The 21,133-nt window shown below is 42.3% G+C and overlaps 1 protein-coding gene across 1 annotated transcript; it reads right to left on the bottom strand.

Annotated features, from left to right (window-relative positions):
• Positions 1 to 250: 250 nt before the first annotated feature.
• On the bottom strand, positions 251 to 20,435 carry TXN (thioredoxin). Its single transcript, XM_007178228.2, has 5 exons — positions 20,280 to 20,435; positions 9,343 to 9,447; positions 8,830 to 8,889; positions 1,013 to 1,078; positions 251 to 518 (listed from the first exon to the last, which is right to left on the bottom strand). The coding sequence occupies exons 1-5, from the start codon at positions 20,301 to 20,303 to the stop codon at positions 456 to 458; spliced, it is 318 nt and encodes a 105-aa protein (XP_007178290.2). The 5' UTR covers positions 20,304 to 20,435; the 3' UTR covers positions 251 to 455.
• Between the last annotated feature and the right edge of the window lie 698 nt (positions 20,436 to 21,133).

Here is a 21,133-nt window from a genome sequence, read left to right on the forward strand (position 1 = left end):
AGACATCAATTTTGGTCATGAGGACCATTCAGAGAGCATAGGAGATCTGCTTGCTAGAACCAAAAATAATACTTTCTCTGTGCATAAGGTCAAAAATAATAACAGAATTTTAACATATTACTCTATTATCTGTGCATTGCCTCCAACAAGATTTTCCTAGAAGTACAAGAAAAATCTTCAATCAGTGGCCTACAAGGTTAAAAAAAAAAAAAAGTGATCAAGAACATATGAAAATAACTAGGACATTAAATATCATCAAATGGCCAGTTTTCATTTATTTTGAAAACTATGCAAAGACACCAGTTTTAAAAAGGGTACAGTTAATATTTTATTGTCACTTATCAGATGGCAGTTAGGTATATAGTCTTCATACTTGATCATCTTTCTTTTTTGTAAATAAAAAAAATTACAAGTTTTAAACAGCCAAAGGCTGGTCATGTCTTCAGAAAACATGATTAGATTAATTCATTAATGGTGGCTTCAAGTTTTTCCTTATTAGCTCCAGAAAATTCACCCACCTGTTGAGAGAATATTGAATTGCCATTAGATGTAGCATTGCATCCCTATTTTGTATATCAGATATGACCACAGAATGGGCCTGGGGAGGAGAGGAAGTATAAGCTTATTTAAAATTTACATCCACGGGTAACACCCAGTTCTTTAAAGTTAAAAACTAAAACTAAAACCAAACAAAAAAACCCCTCAAAAGTCAAGACTCAGTTTTTTTACACAAATACCTCTGAACAAGGATAAATGCACTGTGATATAAATATGAAGCACCAATCACAGAGATTAATCACCAAATCCCTGTGATTTTAGTTTTAGCAAAGATCAATTATCAATGAGATGTCACATTATGTACTTAATGAAGAATGACATATTTAAATATTCTTAAAAGGAAAAAACGGGGATGTGCTTCCCAATGTGAAGGGTAAGTCACTTCAGTTTTTTCTTTTATATATCATGCTTTCCTATTACCCAGCTGGTTTTCTTCAAGGTCAGATGTACCTACCTTCTGTCCCTTTTTAAAAAACTGGAAGGTTGGCATGCATTTGACTTCACACTCTGAAGCAACATCCTGGGGGGAAGGGAGGTGTAGAAAGAAGATAAAAATAAGACTATGAGGAGTATTGAGCTCTGGCACCCGTGATCTAAAACCAGATTCTTTTTCCTGTTATGTACCCAGAACTCAGCATTAGGACTTTGTGCCAATTTTTATATGCTTAAACAAGGACTACAATGGCAGCACAAAAGCCAAATTGGTTATAATATTAATTAAAATTCTAATTAATATGTACTCTCATCTTTGAGAGATACTAGAATCAGATACTATACAGTGACTCAAATTGTTTAATCAAATTATTCCCAGTTGTACTGGAGTGAGGTACATAGATGACGATCATAAAGGCGAAAGATTAGAGTTAGGGAGAGGAACAACTTATTTACAAAGGACTTGTTCAAGAATAAAGTCATGGTGATCTAGAGGGACAGCTCCACACTGGTTTTTCTGTTTTGTTTTGTTTTTTTAAAGATTGATTGATTGATTGCTATGTTGGGTCTTTGTTTCTGTGCTAGGGCTTCCTCTAGTTGCGGCAAGCGGGGGCCACTCTTCATCACGGTGCGCGGGCCTCTCACTATCGCGGCCTCTCTTGTTGCGGAGCACAGGCTCCAGATACGCAGGCTCAGTAGTTGTGGCTCACTGGCCTAGTTGCTCCGCGGCATGTGGGATCTTCCCAGACCAGGGCTCGAACCCGTGTCCCCTGCACTGGCAGGTGGATTCTCAACCACTGCGCAACCAGGGAAGCCCCCTGTTTTTGTTTTATAACCCCTACCTCTCAACACCTTGTTCACACCAGGTTTGGGGGGGGGGGGGAATGCCATGAAAATGGTTTGGTTTGGACAAGAGTTTCAAGTGAACAGGTCCATTAGGGATCAAATACATCAGCTTGGCACCGCAAAGAGGATCAGGAAAGAAGTGAAGAAAGAACCACACAGCCCTCACCAAGCAGCAAAAGCTGTGGAGGACACCAACCACGGAGGCAGAACTCTGAGAAGCAGACCACGCAAACCAAAGAACTTCCACAGGAAAAAGGAAGGAAGGTCAGCTAAAAACACCGCGGTGACTTCCAGGTGGGGATTTGGGAGTAAGGGGCATGGGAATTAAAAATGGAGTGGTCCTGGGACTTCCCTGGCGGTCCAGCGGTTAAGACTTCGAGCTTCCACTGCAGGGGGCGTGGGTTTGATCCCTGGTTGGGGAACTAAGATCCCATATGCCAGGCTGCATGGCCCCCCCGCCAAAAAAAGGAGCAGTTCTTAGATTGAGCCACCAGTCAATGGTAGCACACCAGCCTAACTTCACCTGTTCCTCTGACGGGAAGAAAAGTGTGGTTTTACGTCTTTACGAAATTGCACATGTCCTGTTGCCAGTTTGGGCAGGAAGGGTGGTGGACACTGCTGTTTCCAGATAACCTTTACTTTTTCTTTAAATGCTGGGCAACAAGAAGCACAAGGGCAGTAATGGCTGCAATAAAATGGCTAGTATGTACTGAATGTCTACTATACTCCAGGCACTAAGTACTCAACTGAAAGCAACAGTCATAAGGAAATTACCAAGAACCTGTGATAAGACCATCACAATGAAGATCATAACATTTTAATTGTACCAATTTACAATTCCAGAAATTTCCTTGTAGTATGAGAATCCAGGATGGAAAATGGGGTGGAGAGTTGACAGGAAGACAATGAGCTGCGCATGTCAAGGTTCTGGACCGTGAGTAATGGGGAAACCAGAAGATGACAAGTTAGAAGGGTAGAAGGACTGGTTTAGCTAAAAGGTTGGAAACTGGTTGTCTAGGGGGCTGGAGCTGGTCTAGATATGTTACTTGGTTCATGTAAATGCTTAAAAAAAAAAAATCTCTGAATTGCTTGAATATTTGGGAACACTGGGCCAGCCCCTCCCAGCACTTGGAGAGCAGCAGTTTAGTGCAGTCCCTTCCCTCTCTCTTCCTGACACTTGTAAGCCGCCAGTTGGATACCATCTTTCATGCAAGCAGCTGGCAGAAACCTCAAAAGAGGTGGGTGTTAGTTTTGTTTTTATAATACCACAGTGGAAGGGCAGTGGTCTGGAAAGTGTGAACCACCCTTTCCGCCACTTCTAATCATAGAAACATACAGGGGGTGCAACTGACCTGCATCACATATGAAAGCATGCAAAACAGGACCTGGAGATAAGTAAGTAAGGAAGAAGGAGTAGAAGGACCTTGAGCTCACCTCCTCTCTCGAGCACACCAAAATCACAACTAATTGTTAAACAACCATTGACAAAGACTGGAACCTACCAAAAAAAGATATTCTGCATCCAAAGACAGCAGGACCTGAACACTGATCACAACGTTCAGATGAAAAAGCTAATCGCAAAGCTTCATCAGCAGAAAATACAGGCTCCCAGTCAACGGAAATGAGAGTCTCATTGCTGGTCTCAGATTCTGGATGCCTTATACCTCTCCTAGCCAGAGCTTAGCATTCCTGCATTGGTACAACTGCCTAACTTACAATAAAATATGACAAAAAACTAGAAACAAGATAAATGCTCAGAAGTGGTGTCAATGCTTTGAGAAAGACTTGAAGTGTTTTTTAAATCACGTTCATACGTTTTATGTCTTAAAATTGCAGTCAAGGGCTTCCCTGGTGGCGCAGTGGTTAAGAATCCGCCTGCCAATGCAGGGGACTCAGGCTCGAGCCCTGGTCCGGGAAGATCCCATATGCCGTGGAGCAAATAAGCCCATGCGCCACAACTACTGAGCCTGCGCTCTAGAGCCCGCACGCCTAGAGTCCATGCTCTGCAACAAGAGAAGCCACCGCACCGAGAAGCCCGTGCACTGCAAGGAAGAGTAGCTGCTGCTCACCGCAACTAGAGAAAGCCCGCACACAGCAGCGAAGACCCAGCACAGCCAAAAATAAATAAATAAATTAAATAAATTTTAAAAAAATTGCAGTCAAGTCTTCACATGGTAAATTTTTAGTTAAAGCATTAAGAATTCTCTCTCATTGGGTATGAAAGTGATTTTTTAAAGGTGACGCAGGATTCTGTACCATAATTGAATCCACCACACTGGGCTTTTAGGTTACGCACATTCTTGTGAATAAATTCAGACGTGTCCCAGGGCAAAAAACCTTAAAGTTGCTCGGTTTAATAAGATCATTTTCAATTTTAATTATTTAGATAAGTATAATCTCACCTTTTTATGGTCCGAAAGCTGTCACTGTATATGGATGGATCATTTTAACTCACCTGCTGGTCAATATGTAAAAGGCTCAGATTTTGCCTAAGCATCTCTACACTATGGTTCAATCCCCACCCATGAAAGTAAGCATTGCTAAGGGAATGAAAATATTCACTTTAAAGGCTCTAGATACATATGATTAAACCACCTCCCAATTTGAATGTGTCAGTTTATCAGTATGTATCATGATTTCTGACATCCAGTTTAAGACTTTTCATGTAACAGGACCCATCTGCCCTTCCCTATGCCAGTCACTGAAAGCACATGCTTTACTGGATTTAGAAAGAGACTCCAGTTCTGTGAGTGAACTGTTCAGGCCCATTTCTGCAATGGCCACAGAGAAAAACAGTTAATCAAATTCTTAAGAATATAAGAAATAGGGCAGTTAATGTGCTTGACAGTGTATCACTTCTACATGTTCAGTATTTTCTAGAATTTTTATGTTTGGATTTCTTCTAGATTGTATCTGGGGGTAAAGAATGAAGTAGAGATGCAACATCTTAACCCCAAATGGTTAATTGTTAATACATGGTTTAATACATTTGATTCTACTTTTCTGGACTTTTTAGTCTTGTCCATGGATCTACATACCTACTCTGGTTACAAGACCACACTGGTTTAATTATTGCTGCTAATGTACTTTATGGGGCCTGTCCTTTCCCATCCTCTATGACTTCCCTCCTAATTAGTTTCTTAAAATACTTTCCAGGATTTTCCTGACTACATTATTTCAGAATGTCATGATCAATTTCCCAAAAATGTTGGATGAATCTGAGAGTACTAACTAGCATTTTAATAATACCGAGTCAACATCCTGGAAGACAGTATACCCATCTAGTAAAATCTTTTATGGACCTCAGTAAAGGTTAGTAGTTCTATAACTAATATTTGATCTCTACTGCCTCTGTTAATGTTTTATTTTTTTTCTTTTGTTTTCTATTACTTGTTCTATGGACCAATTTGCCCACTCCTGTAGTGATTTGAAAGGCATGCACACTTAAAAATTAAGTAGTTACCTTCGAGGTTTTAAAAACATTCTTGATCTCAAGTTTATCACTTCCCTCATTTAAAAACAGAAAGCTAGCCACTCTCTAATGACAGACCCAGGTCCTGCCATTTTTAAAAAAATAAACAATCTGGAACTTGCGTAGCCATATAAACACTGCCATAATCAGGATACAGAACTCTTCCCTCACTCCCATAAAACCTCCTCAGTAGCTTCTTTGCGGTCAAACACTCCCCCTCTGCCCCCACCCCTGCGCACATCCCCCCTCCCACCCCCCGCCTGTTCTCCATCCCTATAGTTTTGGCCCATCTCAGATTTTTATTAGTAAGTGTAATGAGGCTACATTTTACCTTATTAACCTTTGTTTCATTGGTTTCTAGCTCAGCATGCTGTATAGCCAAAATAACTTTAAATCTGCTGTTGTCACCTGTTATTAACTCATTCCTGGCTGTTCTCATCGTAATGGAAACACATGGCATTCTAAAAGGTTGCAAAACTATCAGGCCTAAGTTACTTTGTTTCTTTTCAGCTTATAAGTATCATACTCTGTAGAGTTGGGAGTAGAGTCCACTGTTAAGGAAATAAGATCAGTCTATCATTTTCAAAAGTAGTATTCACACTTCACTATGCATACAGAGTTGTTTTGTGTGTGTACCACATTATATGTCCATGCCTCCTAACTGTCCATTTGAATCTATTACACCTAACAGATAATCTCTTCCAGCCCAAGTGTTTGGAGATTTTTCTATTTTCTTTGCTGTTTGCCCCAAAGATACTTATAAACATTAAGTACCCTGAGTCTGCATGGACAGGAATTATCTGCATAAAAAATATAAAAACAAATTCAGCCCCAAAATATTCCATCTATTTAATGATATGATCTAATACTCAAAATAATGAATTGATGTCATTTTTATCCCTCATCTGCATTCTTTTCGAGCCAAAATCAGGGGATGGTTTTACCTACAGCATTCCAAAGCAACAAAAAGAAGATCCACTCGTAATTCATAAATTCCATGGGGGAAAAAACAACTCACGGATTGATAATGAACTCCTTTTTGTTTGAATTAACTGCCTTGCTAACTCTGCTGAATGGCCAGGTAAGTAGGAACTGACAGAGTATTGCTATGTGTATGGGGTGACCAAAGGGTTCTGGAATTCAATTTTTAATGCCACAAAAGGTTGATAAGGCTATTTAGATGGTGAAATAGTTGTCATTAAGAGTATTAAAAAAAAACACACACACACACAAAAAAATCATATGTTGCTCAAAGTGAAAGGTCCCCAACTTATGAGACGGTCACTTCAAGGTCTAGAGGTCTACATACTTTCAGGGTGAGGCTGAGGATGACAACCGCGTCTAAAGGAGGGGCTGTCATATTGAAGTCTGGGCCTGCTCTGCGCACCTGCTTCCCGAAGGTTCTGGATTGAGGCAGAAAGCATTGGTCCTGGACCCAGCACGGTACAGGGGCCAAATCCAGAGGCTCTGCCTCAATCGACCTTTTTCCCTTCTGTGTTGCAGTCCCATTATCTGTTCAGGGGGGATGCTGATAAAAATAGTTCTCATGGTCACTGCCTGGATGAAATGATACACTGTAGGCAGAGGGCTTAGTGCAGCATCTAGCATATGTTAGTACTTCCGAATAAAAATGTATTCACTTGCTGTCTCATAGGGTCAGCACCAGTTTCTTTAGTCCCTTCCAGGTGCCATTTTCACCTGGCTAAGGTGACGAGATTTTAAAAAATAAGTTAGGTTAAAATAGGAAGCGAGAGTTTTTTCGCAAACAACACATGCTGTCTACTCTTACTTAGAACAAAAACCCAGGACACATTAGAATAACTTTACTTGACAACCATACCAATTCATTCATTCTTCACCTACCACAGGTCAGACAGGTGTGCTGATAAAGAGGAAACAAAGGTGAATAAGGACAGGGTCCCTGATCCCAAGAAACTGACAGACTAATGAAGGACAGACACAAAGATCGTTATAGTAATAGCTAAGCTTACTGAATGCTTATCATGTGCCAGGCACTGCTCTAAGCACTTCACAGGTCTTATCTCACATGATCCTGACAACTGCCTTATGATGCTGGATTAACACTGCCATTTAACAGAGGCTCAACCTGAGGCACAGAACAGATAACTTCACCAAGCCCACAGAGCTAATAAGGGACACGATCCTCCCACTGGACAACCATCAATCCACGAAAAAGAGGGGCAGAGGACACCAGGGGGACACACAGGAAGGGAACTAACCTAGTCTGGGCATAAAAGGGAATAACTAGAGGAGAATTCCTGGAGAGGATGTGAAGCTTAAGTCAAGGAGCTTGTCTGGCAAGAAAGAAAGATGAGAAATGTGCTGGGAATAAGCAATGTGGTACTGGGAGGTGCCCACAGGCTTAGAAAATACTGCCATACATTTCCCCCCCCCCACACCCTTTTTATAGACCCTTCTGGACCTTTAGCAGGATTTCCATGTTTGCTCAATGAATAATCAACCTTACAAGGTTGGTGGGGGCAGGTATTAAGATCTGGTCATAGACAGAAGAACCAAGGCTCAAGGGATACTAGAATGAGCCTAAAGCAGAAGTCACTGGGCCATGGGGCCATGACTGGAAGCCAGGTCCAGCACCTTTGTTGCCACTTCATACCCTAACCCACTCCTGCCCTGCTGGGGCTAAGCAAACCTGCCCACACACATTTAAATCCCTGCTCTGCTACTTACTAACTGTAACTCCATGGTCAACCTGGGCATGATGACAGGACAAAGGATAAAATGAATCCATACTTGTTATGCACAAAGAACAGCGCGCCTGGCCCAAAGTGCTAAACGAGCATTTGTTAAATTAAACCAATCATCTTGAAATGTTCCCCCAAATTCTCTCAGCTCTCTATCAGGCATCTTGGTGTTTGGTCTTTTCAATTTCTGTTTGTGTGTTAAGCATCTCAGAATGTTAGGTAGATTACTTGGGCTTTTAGAAAGAGACAGGTGGGGCTTCCCTGGTGGCACAGTGGTTGAGAATCTGCCTGCCAATGCAGGGGACACGGGTTTGAGCCCTGGTCTGGGAAGATCCCACATGCCGCGGAGCAACTAGGCCTGTGAGCCACAACTACTGAGCCTGCACGTCTGGAGCCTGTGCTCCGCAACAAGAGAGACTGCGATAGTGAGAGGCCCGCGCACTGCGATGAAGAGTGGCCCCCACTTGCCGCAACTAGAGAAAGCCCTCGCACAGAAATGAAGACCCAACACAGCCACAAAAAAAAATTAATTAATTAATTAATTAAAAAAAAGTGACTAGTAAAGATGGGTAACAGATGCCTTAACCATTCTATTTTAGGATGTGATGTACTTAGCTCCTGACATCTAGGATTAAGCTCATAATTGGCACAATCACCCGTTCTTCTGAAATAAACTTTTTAACTAGGGTTGTAATTCTAGTGTTTTACTTATTTATGAGAACAAGCAATGTGTAATTAATTCAGAGAAAAAGCCCAATGCAAAAAGCTCAACATTATTCCAAATTTCCAGCCACGTACCTGACAGTCATCCACATCTACTTCGAGGAACACTACGTTGGAATACTTTTCAGAGAGAGACTAGAAAATTAGGAAAAAAAAAAAAAATCCACAAAGATTTAGCACTGGGTAATGGCAGCCAACACACTCAAGCTTCTTAAATGGAAACGTAAAAGTAGGGACTAAAGATCCAAATATTTAGGGACGGGTAAGCATAAAAGACATTTTCCCTGAATCAAATTCTCCTTGGTATAAAACGATTTGTAACATCAACTCTGATTCCTGAACTTCAAATAGGGCCCATGTTTCACTGTGAAGAAAAACAAAACCACTTAAGACAACCAAATTATTTATTAACTGCTGAAAGTTGTCTTCAATAGGCTGTATGTGTCAAACCTAAATTGTTATGCTATGATTTTTAGACCAAAGATCTGACAACAACAAAACCTCTGTCCTTCTTTCCTAGCTTTGTGACCACCAACCCCAAACACACTAATAGTTTACAAAAGCAGAAGTTGGCTAATAAATACTTACATGAAAGAAAGGCTTGATCATTTTGCAAGGCCCACACCATGTGGCTGAGAAGTCAACTACTACGAGTTTCTCTCCTGCACTGTTCAAGGCTTCCTGAAAAGCATACTAAGGGAAAGAGAAAAGCAGATGTTAAGTTACATTTATTTCCAAAAGCCCTGATAAAATGCGACACAAAGCACAATTTGGAGGTCCTGCTTTCAGGGCCTATTTTTAATTTTTTTTATTTTTTCATTTTTATTATTATTATTTTTTTATAAATAAATTTAAAAAAAATGAATCATCAATGAGTAGAGAATTTGTCAAAATCTAATGTAATCAGATCAGGAAAATCTGGGGATCTGAAGCACAGTAATAGAAATTGCTAGGGACAGACAAGATGAGTTGACTGGCTAGGGATGGGCCGGAGGAAGCTAGAGGTTTGATCACACATTCCAGACGTACTGGCAAGAGTGGAACCAATAAGAACAACATTTTATATAATAGACTCTCAGCTTCCAGAAATCTTTATTGTTACAATTGTTACAGGGTGAAATACAAATGGATTTTCCAAATGTTAAATAAATTCATGAAAAATAAAAAGGCAGGGCCTATTTTTTTAATAAAAAAAGGAAAACAAAGCAAATAAACTGTTTGTTTGAAGAAATCCTACTGTGGTGTAATGTTATTTGATAAGATGAAACAAGTATGATGTATACAGTGTATCAATATTCATGTCTTCATAAATATAAAATATTAATTGGTTAATCCACATCCAAACTAAGTAAATGAAAGGAAAATAAAGACATCTGTATTAAAAATGTATCCACATCTGGACTTCCCTGGTGGTGCAGTGGTTAAAAATCTGCCTGCCAGTGCAGGGGACACGGGTTTGAGCCCTGGTCTGGGAAGATCCCACATGCCGTGGAGCAACTAACCCTGTGCGCCATAACAACTAAGCCCGTGTGCCACAACTACTGAAGCCCGTGCGCCTAGAGCCCATGCTCTGTGACAAGAGAAGCTACCGCAATGAGAAGCCCACACACCGCAATGAAGAGTGGCCCCCGCTTGCCGCAACTAGAGGAAACCTGTGAGCAGCAACGAAGACACAACGCAGCCAAACAAAAATAAATACACAAAATAAATTTATAAAAAAAAGTTTCCACATCAAATCTAGGTATAATATATAGTAGACATTCACTAAATGCTCATTGATTGATCCAAGGAATCACACTTCAATTGAATAAATCACAAAGGCACAGAATCTTGCAACTAAAACACCACAAGTTATTTTAAAAACTAAAACTTTTTGATTAAGCTAATATTATCTATGGTAGAACATCCAAAAGCTCAAAAAAATAAATATCAATCAAGGAAAATAACCTTCTCCACAGCCTTACACTCACTGCTGACATTAAGCATATGTCCTTATACTCTTTTTAATGCAGTTTCCAGAACTGAGATCATACATGCTATTGTTGATTTCTGCCCTCACTGTTGACCAAATGAAAAAGTTTTAGTCCCTCATGAAGGGAATTTTCTTTGTTATTTTTTGTAAGCAATGCTTGTTGAATAAAATTCCACCAGTAGAAATGATCAAGAAATCCCTTACCACCAACCTCCCTGAATAATTTACCAATGGTTTTGATACTGTAACCCTAGCAACCTAACCTTCTAGTTAACAAGGGATGACTCTTTTTTAACCACAGTCAGTCAGCTGGTGCTGACCAAAACCAAGGCCATGAAGAGAAATCAAAACACAAACATCTATATCTGAAGTCTCGGTTTTCTTCAAGGGGAAAAATGCAGTCACATTGGTTTAATTAAAAACCGGCCCCTCCTTTAAAAGCTAAGAATCAGATCAGATTTGGTCGAAGTAAAGACGAAAGTAAATAAAGCACTGTTAACAACAACAACAAAAAAACTAAAGTGAATTCCTCTGAAGTTACTTCTCTAGATTTCTAATTTCTGCCTCATGTTTTTTGGGGAAAACAATTCACAAATGGTGTTTCCTGGAATGGTAGGTCATGACTTCTGTACCCTTTTCAGTTATGCAGGTACAAACCTGCATACAAATAAACACACCACACCTTTGGGTGTGGGGAGGTGTGTGCATGCAGTGGAGGGTGCACACAGAGAGTAAGAAGTACAGAAATTATTTTCCCAAACCATCACCGATTTTTTTCCAGATGAATTTCCTTCAAAGCCTTCCCTAATGTGACTTTTTTAGGTCAAACCAGCTATTCTTTACTGCAAGATCCAGATAAGACAGGAAAATAAAGATTGACAATGTCTGGTCAGATGAATACATGGTTTTGTGAACATGGTTGGCCCTCAGTAAATACTGGTGAGGTTACTCTCAACCTAGAATATCTTTCAGCAATGACTTTTGACTTCACTGAACATGAGTCACAGAGCCAGGTATATGTAAGACTTCATGACAAGTTCTATTCTCTGGATAATAAAGTTTGCCTAAAACAGACATCAGTGTGAGAATGACTCAATATTATCTGACTGAGAAGCAAACCATAATTTCTACCTCCCAGAAACTACCAGTGAGGACTGATAAAGGTCCCCATCACTAACACAAACATTCTGAAAACAAAACAATGTATTTGGGGCAGATGAATAAAAGCAGCATCTAGCATCTCTTTTCCTAAACACACCCATTCCGAAGGTAATCAACAGGCGTAAGAGTGGTTTGTAAAGCATTTAGCAAAGTGCCTGTGTGTTAAAGTTGGGAGTTCAAGAAATGGCAGCAGGGACTTCCCAGGTGGCACAGTGGTTAAGAATCCCCCTGCCAATGTAGGGTACATGGGTTCAAGCCCTGGTCCGGGAAGATCCCACATGCCGAGGAGCAACTAAGCCTGCACACCATAACTACTGAGCTTGCGCTCTAGAGCCCGTGCTCCACAACAAGAGAAGCTACAGCAATGAGAAGCCCGCACACTGCAACGAAGAGTAGCCACTGCTCGCCACAACTAGAGAAAGCCTGCACAGAGCAACAAAGACCCAACAGACAAAAATAAATAATAAATAAATTTAAAAAATATATAAAATGAATAACAATCCTGCAGCCTGTGGAACAAAAACCACATTCACAGAAAGATAGACAAGATGAAAAGGCAAGGGACTATGTACCAGATGAAGGAACAAGATAAAACCCCAGAAAAACAACTAAATGAAGTGGAGATAGTCAACCTTCCAGAAAAAGAATTCAGAATAATGATAGTGAAGATGATCCAGGACCTCGGAAAAAGAATGGAGGCAAAGATCGAGAAGATGCAAGAAATGTTTAACAAAGACCTAGACAAATTAAAGAACAAACAAACAGATGAACAATACAATAACTGAAATGAAAACTACCCCAGAAGGAATCAACAGCAGAATAACTGAGGCAGAAGAACGATAAGTGACCTGGAAGACAGAATGGTGGAATTCAGTGCTGTGGAACAGAATAAAGAAAAAAGAATGAAAAGAAATGAAGACAGACTAAGAGACCTCTGGGACAACATTAAACGCAACAACATTCGCATTACAGGGGTCCCAGAAGGAGAAGAGAGAGAAAGGACCAGAGAAAATATTTGAAGAGATTATAGTAGAAAACTTCCCTAACATGGGAAAGGAAATAGTCACCCAAGTCCAGGACGTGCAGCGAGTCCCATACAGGATAAACCCAAGGAGAAACACGCCGAGACACATAGTAATCAAATTGGCAACAATTAAAGACAAAGAAAACTTACTGAAAGCAGCAAGGGAAAAACGACAAATAACATACAAGGGAACTCCCGTAAGGTTAACAGCTGATTTCTCAGCAGAAACTCTACAAGCCAGAAGGGAGTGGCATGATATACATAAAGTGATGAAAGGGAAGAACCTACAACCAAGATTACTCTTCCCGGCAAGAATCTGATTCAGATTCGAAGGAGAAATCAAAAGCTTTACAGACAAGCAAAACCTAAGAGAATTCAGCACCACCAAACCAGCTCCACAACAAATGCTAAAGGAACTTCTCTAAATGGGAAACACAAGAGAAGAAAAGGACCTACCAAAACAAACCCAAAACAATTAAGAAAATGGTCTTAGGAACATACATATCAATAACTGCCTTAAACGTGAATGGATTAAATGTTCCAACCAAAAGACACAGGCCTGCTGAATGGATACAAAAACAAGACTCATATATATGCTGTCTACAAGAGACCCACTTCAGACCTAGGGACACATACAGACTGAAAGTGAGGGGATGGAAAAAGATATTCCATGCAAAAAGAAATCAAAAGAAAGCTGGACTAGCTATACTCATATCAGATAAAACAGACTTTAAAATAAAGAATGTTACAAGAGACAAGGAAGGACACTACATAATGATCAAGGGATCAATCCAAGAAGAAGATATAACAATTATAAATATATATGCACCCAACATAGGAGCACCTCAATACATAAGGCAACTGCTAACAGACATAAAAGGGGAAATCGACAGTAACACAATAATAGTGGGGGACTTTAGGGCTTCCCTGGTGGCGCAGTGGTTGAGAATCTGCCTGCTAATGCAGGGGACATGGGTTCGAGCCCTGGTCTGGGAAGATCCCACATGCCGTGGAGCAACTAGGCCCGTGAGCCACAACTGCTGAGCCTGCGCACCTGGAGCCTGTGCTCTTCAAGAAGAGAGGCCCCGTGCACCACGATGAAGAGTGGCTCCCGCTTGCCGCAACTGGAGAAAGCCCTCGCCCAGAAACGAACACCCAACACAGCCAAAAATAAATAAATAAAAATAAATTAAAAAAAAAAACAAACCACAGTTCGGGTACTTTCTTTAAAAAAAAAAAAGAAAAAATAATAGTGGGGGACTTTAACACCTCACTTACACCAATGGACAGATCATCCAAAATGAAAATAAATAAGGAAACAGAAGCTTTAAATGACACAATAGACCAGATAGATTTAATTGATATTTATAGGACATGCCATCCAAAAACAGCAGATTACACTTTCTTCTCAAGTGTGCACGGAACATTCTCCAGGATAGATCACATCTTGGGTCACAAATCAAGCCTCAGTAAATTTAAGAAAATTGAAATCGTATCAAGCATCTTTTCTGACCACAACACTATGAGATTAGAAATGAATTACAGGGAAAAAAACGTAAAAAACACAAACACATGGAGGCTAAACAATACGTTACTAAATAACCAAGAGATCACTGAAGAAATCAAAGAGGAAATCGAAAAATACCTAGAGACAAATGACAATGAAAACACGATGATCCAAAACCTATGGGATGCAGCAAAAGCAGTTCTAAGAGGGAAGTTTATAGCTATACAAGCCTACCTCAAGAAACAAGAAAAATCTCGAACAATCTAACCTTACACCTAAAGGAACTAGAGAAAGAAGAACAAACAAAACCCAAAGTTAGCAGAAGGAAAGAAATCTTAAAGATCAGAGCAGAAATAAATGAAATAGAAACAAAAAAAAAAATAGCAAAGATCAAGAAACTAAAAGCTGGTTCTTTGAGAAGATGAACAAAATTGATAAACCATTAGCCAGACTCATCAAGAAAAAAAGGGAGAAGACTCAAATCAATAGAATTAGAAACGAAAAAGGAGAAGTTACAACAGACACCACAGAAATACAAAGCATCCTAAGAGACTACTACAAGCAACTCTATGCCAATAAAATGGATAACCTGGAAGAAATGGACAAATTCTTAGAAAGGTATAACCTTCCAAGACTGAACCAGGAAGAAATAGAAAATATGAACAGACCAATCACAAGGAATGAAATTGAAACTGTGATTAAAAATCTTCCAAAAAACAAAAGTCCAGGACCAGATGGCTTCACAGGTAAATTCTATCAAACATTTAGAGAAGAACTAACACTCATCTTTCTCAGACTCTTCCAAGAAATTGCAGAGGAAGGAACACTCCCAAACCCATTCTGAGGCCACCATCACCCTGATAGCAAAACCAGACAAAGATACTACAAAAAAAGAAAATTACAGACCAATATCACTGATGAATATAGATGCAAGAATCCTCAACAAAATACTAGCAAACAGAATCCAACAACACATTAAGAGGATCATACACCATGATCAAGTAGGATTTATCCCTGGGATGCAAGGATTCTTCAATATATGCAAATCAGTCAATGTGATACACCATATTAACAAATTGAAGAATAAAAACCATATGATCATCTCAATAGATGCAGAAAAAGCTTTTGACAAAATTCAACACCCATTTATGATAAAAACTCTCCAGAAAGTGGGCATACAGGGAACCTACCTCAACATAATAAAGGCCATATACGACAAACCCACAGCAAATATCATTCTCAATGGTGAACAACTGAAAGCATTTCCTCTAAGATCAGGAACAAGACAAGGATGTCCACTCTCACCACTATTAGTCAACATAGTTTTGGAAGTCCTAGCCATGGCAATCAGAGAAGAAAAAGAAATAAAAGGAATCCAAATTGGAAAAGAAGAAATAAATCTGTCACTGTTTGCAGATGACATGATATTATACATAGAGAATGCTAAAGATACCACCAGAAAACTACTAGAGCTAATCAATGAATTTGGTAAAGTTGCAGGATACAAAATTACTGCACAGAAATCTCTTGCATTCCTATACACTAATGATGAAAAATCTAAAAGAGAAATTAAGGAAACATTCCCATTTACCATTGCAACAAAAAGAATAAAATACCTAGGAATAAACCTACCTAAGGAGAAAAAAGACCTGTATGCGGAAAACTATAAGACACTGATGAAAGAAATAAAAGATGATACCAACAGATGGAGAGATATACCATGTTCTCGGATTGGAAGAATCAACATTGTGAAAATGACTATACTGCCCAAAGCAATCTACAGATTCAATGCAATCCCTATCAAATTACCAATGGCATTTTTTACAGAACTAGAACAAAAAATCTTAAAATTTGTATGGAGACACAAAAGACCCCGAATAGCCAAAGCAGTCTTGAGGGAAAAAAATGGAGCTGGAAGAATCAGACTCCCTGACTTCAGACTATACTACAAAGCTACAGTAATCAAGACAACATGGTACTGGCACAAAAACAGAAACATAGATCAATGGAACAAGATAGAAAGCCCAGAGATAAACCCACGCACCTATGGTCGACTATGACAAAGGAGGCAAGGATATACCATGGAGAAAAGACAGTCTCTTCAATAAGTGGTGCTGGGAAAAGTGGACAGCTACATGTAAAAGAATGAAATTAGAACACTCCCTAACACCATACACAAAAATAAACTCAAAATGTATTGGAGACCTAAATGTAAGACTGGACACTATAAAACTCTTAGAGGAAAACATAGGAAGAACATTCTTTGACATAAATCACAGCAAGATCTTTTTTGATCCATCTCCTAGAGTAATGGAAATAAAAACAAAAATAAACAAATGGGGCCTAGTGAAACTTAAAAGCTTTTGCACAGCAAAGGAAACCATAAACAAGACGAAAAGACAACCCTCAGAATGGGAGAAAATATTTGCAAATGAATCATAAGACAAAGGATTAATCTCCAAAATACACAAACAGCTCATTCAGCTCAACATTAAAAAAACAAACAACCCAATCCAAAGATGGGCAGAAGACCTAAATAGACATTACTCCAAAGAAGACATACAGATGGCCAAGAAGCACATGAAAAGCTGTTCAACATCAGTAATTAGAGAAATGCAAATCAAAACTACAATGAGGTATCATCTCACACCAGTTAGAATGGGCATCATCTGAAAATCTACAAACAATAAATGGTGGAGAGGGTGTGGAGAAAAGGGAACCCTCTTGCACTGCTGGTGGGAATGTAAATTGATACAGCCACTATGGAGAACAGTATGGAGGTTCCTTAAAAAACTAAAAATAGAATTACCATATGATCCAGCAATTCCACTACTGGGGATATACCCAGAGAAAACCACAATTCAAAAAGACACATGCACCCCAATGTTCATTGCAGCACTATTTACAATAGCCAGGTCATGGAAGCAACCTAAATGCCCATCAACAGACGAATGGATAAAGAAGTTGTGGTACATATATACAATGGAATATTACTCAGCCATAAAAAGGAACGAAATTGGGTCATTTGTTGAGATGTGGATGGATCTAGAGACTGTCATACAAAGTGAAGTAAGTCAGAAAGAGAAAAACAAATATCGTATATTAACGCATGTATGTGGAACCTAGAAAAATCGTACAGATGAACCGGTTTGCAGGGCCAAAGTTGAGACACAGATGGAGAGAACAAACATATGGACACCAAGGGGGGAAAACCGCGGTGGGGTGGGGATGGTGGTGTGGTGAATTGGGCGATTGCGATTGACATGTATACACTGATGTGTATAAAACTGATGACTAATAAGAACCTGCTGTATAAAATAAATAAAATAAAATTTAAAAATTTTTTAAAAAAAGAAGAAAAGAAATGGCAGTGGCCATTCTTAAAACAACTGTTCATTTCTTCCTCCTCACTTTTATAGTCCATTAACCCACTTGGAGCTGAAATGGATCCCAGTGGCTCTAAACTACCAAAACCTCAGAGTTGTCTTGGCTGGCCCACGGCACCAAGTCCATCAGGATGAAAATCTAAAGTGTACTCAATATTTACAAGAAACATTAGCTTAGCTTTTGATTGACTCTGGATCATAGTTTTGAAGATCAACTGATTATCAGGGATTTGGGCCCCAGGCCATAGTGCTTTTCTGGGTAATGAATTTCCTGTCACCCTTGTACATCTTGGTACTGATGAGGGGAGGAGGGTGCCACAATTACGACAACTAAAATAAGGAAAGACCGAAATGTGCTCCAGGCACCAATTTTCTACTTGTAGTGTTTGGATTCTGAGACAATTCATATAGACCAAAGATTTCTCACTCCTTTCATAGGTTTTCACATGTTCTACTGATGAGGTCACCAGACTCTGCAGAAGACCACCTGCTCCTCCCCTCATAGACTGTTGTTTGTCACTCAGTAGACACTGAATAAAAATATGTGAAAAAACTCAATATTAAGGCTCTCTCTTTTCTTTTCTTCTTTTTTTATAAATTTATTTATTTTTGGCTGCATTGGGTCTTCTTTGCTGCACACGGGCTTCTCTCTAGTTGCGGTGAGCGGGGGCTACTCTTCGTTGTGGTGCACAGGCTTCTCATTGCGGTGGCTTCTCTTGTTGCAGAGCATGGGCTCTAGGCGCACGGGCTTCAGTAGTTGTGGCACGCGGGCTCAGTAGTTGTGGCTCGCGGGCTCTAGAGCGCAGGCTCAGTAGTTGTGGCACACGGGCTTAGTTGCTCTGTGGCATGTGGGATCTTCCCGGACCAGTGCTCGAACCCGTGTCTCCTGCACTGGCAGGTGGATTCTCAACCACTGCGCCACCAGGGAAGCCCAAGGCGCTCTCTTTTCAACCAATGAAAAGGTTGTTAATAAGTCATAAAAGGTTCACATCCCTTGACCCTGCACTCAAGACCCTAACCTGAGGAAATAGCCTGAACTCTGTATAAAGCCTCACGAACAGAAACATTCACTGAAGCGTGGAAAACTGCCCAAATGTCCAGCAATGTCTTCAGATATTGAAATGATTACAAAAAGCTTCTAATTACACGGAAAGTGTTCAGGCTAAATTAGACGACAAACACACAGCTCGGAAATAAAAATAACCTCAACTATTTTGTGGTTGCGTCTAGGAAACAGAAGATCTCTCTTCCCAAACCTTCTACAACGATCTTTATGTTTTCTGGTTGTAAAAGGAACAAAAAGATAAGGAACCATTAACAGACAAACTTCCATTTCCAAAGCTAACCCCAGCACCTAAACCAGGTCGGGGCACTCGACCCGCCTTTCCCCTGCTTTACTGGGGTGGGCGGTATCGCAGGGTAAACGGTTTCGTCCCACTGTTTGAGTAACATCAGTTTTCTCCCACTCAGTTTTGTGCCTCTGCATTTAACATCCACTTCTTGAGGGGCCACAGTACACCAGACACTGTTAGGCTCTGAGTTTTCCGAGCAGGAGGGTATGAAGTTTGCAATAACTCTCGACATGCAACACTTTTTGTCTTGGGCATTTCTAAAAGGACAGAACCGCCGTCTGGGTACCCGAAAGCCGACGAGCACACAGCGGGGCGCGGCCGCTCTCAGGGGCACTCCTGGCTCCAGCGAAACCCACCGACCACGAAATTCACCGTGGGTGAATCACAGATGGTTAGGGCAGTGAAGGTCCCTGGGCCCAGCCTTGGGGGCTGAGTCATTCCAAAGCCAGAGCTGCCGGAAACACGCCCTGCGCCGCAGGAGGAGGAGTCCCGAGGGCGCGGCCCGGACTTCACCTCCTTGCCGCCACCTGGGCCCCTAGAGCCGGACTTGTACAAGCGAAGGGGTTTGGGGGGTGTCTCCAGCCCGGAACCGCTCCCTTCGCGCGGATGCAGCACGCGTCAGCTCTGCGGCCGGGCAGTGCTGGAGGCAGCCGGGGGTGTCCGGCCTAGATCCACGCCCCAGGGAGCTCACTGCACCCAGCGCGGGTGGATCACGCCGCTCCCCGGGGAGAGAGTGGCAGCCAGCAAGCCCGGGCTTTCTCCAAGGAGCCCTCCACCTCCTTGCCCGGGCCCGTGTCGGGGCCAAAGGCAGACTCCCTCCATCCTTTACCCAATCGCGGTTTCCCGGCTAGGGTGGGGAGGGGGCGGAGGCGCAGTGGAGGACTCCAGGGCGCTCCCCACGCGCGTGCATCCCCCGGGCGCCTAGGTTACGCGGACCTAGCCCTCCAGGGCACGCTCCACCGCCCCGGGAGCGCCCAGGCCCGGGCTTCTCGCAGTCCCAGGCCGAGTCGCCGCGTCCCCTTCCTCCAGGGATGCGAAGGGGCGGCCTGCCCACCTCCGGCCCACCGCCTACCCCACCTGCTGGGGCTGCGCGCCGCGCCCTGGCCGGCCCCGGAACGCTTACCTTGCTCTCAATCTGCTTCACCATCTTGGCTGCTGGGGTCTGACTAGCGACCTTACACTGGAATATACGGAATAGGATCCCAGACGCCGGACGAAGCTTTTGGCGAGCGCCCAGCCCGCTTTCCCTTTATAGCAACGGTGGGCGGGGCGGGCGGGCGCGCGCGGCGTAAGTGTGGCGGGGGCGCGCCCGCTGGGGCCTCCTGGGCCCGCCATGGCGTCTGGGCTACGCCCCGCCTCCCGGATGCGGCCGGACGGGGGCGGGACCGCCGGCAGGGGCGGGGCCGGAGGGGCAGGGCCGGGGCAGGGCTGGGGCAGGGCCGGGGCGGGCACGGGGCGGGCACGGGGCGGGCACGGGGCGGGCGCGGGGGCGGAGCTCCTGGGAGTCCTGTGGGCTGGAGACCTTCGGCGCCTCCCACCTGTACCCCACCTGGGAGTGGGGATGGGTGACGTGAAGGGCGCCTGCACTGTGCATGGCGGGCGGAGGCCACCCCCAGAGCTACAGGGTCACCTGGGAAGGGGCCAGCCAGGCCTTAATCGGACGTGCCCAGGCTCGAGAAGAGGCCACCTACGATTCCTCGGAAAGGCCCGTCGCACCCCTGCCCGCCAGCCCCGCGAACCCCACAAAATGCTGAGTAACGATAACCAGGAAGTGTTTCTGCGTGTGCACCTCCGCCTCCTTTCCGGAATTTATCGCGAAGGTTCTCTTCTCTTCCCTCCTTCCTGTTTTTTCACTTTAACGGGGAACCTGCTGCTCCAGCGTGACACAGCAGTTTAGTGCGGTAGTGACGGCCGGGAACTGGCTGGGATCCTGCGAAGCAGACAGCTAATGAGGGTTGAAAGTCCCGCCAGAGTGAC

Source organism: Balaenoptera acutorostrata, chromosome 6 (genome assembly GCF_949987535.1).
Source record: "Balaenoptera acutorostrata chromosome 6, mBalAcu1.1, whole genome shotgun sequence".
In the NCBI taxonomy this organism is placed as follows: Eukaryota; Metazoa; Chordata; class Mammalia; order Artiodactyla; family Balaenopteridae; genus Balaenoptera; species Balaenoptera acutorostrata.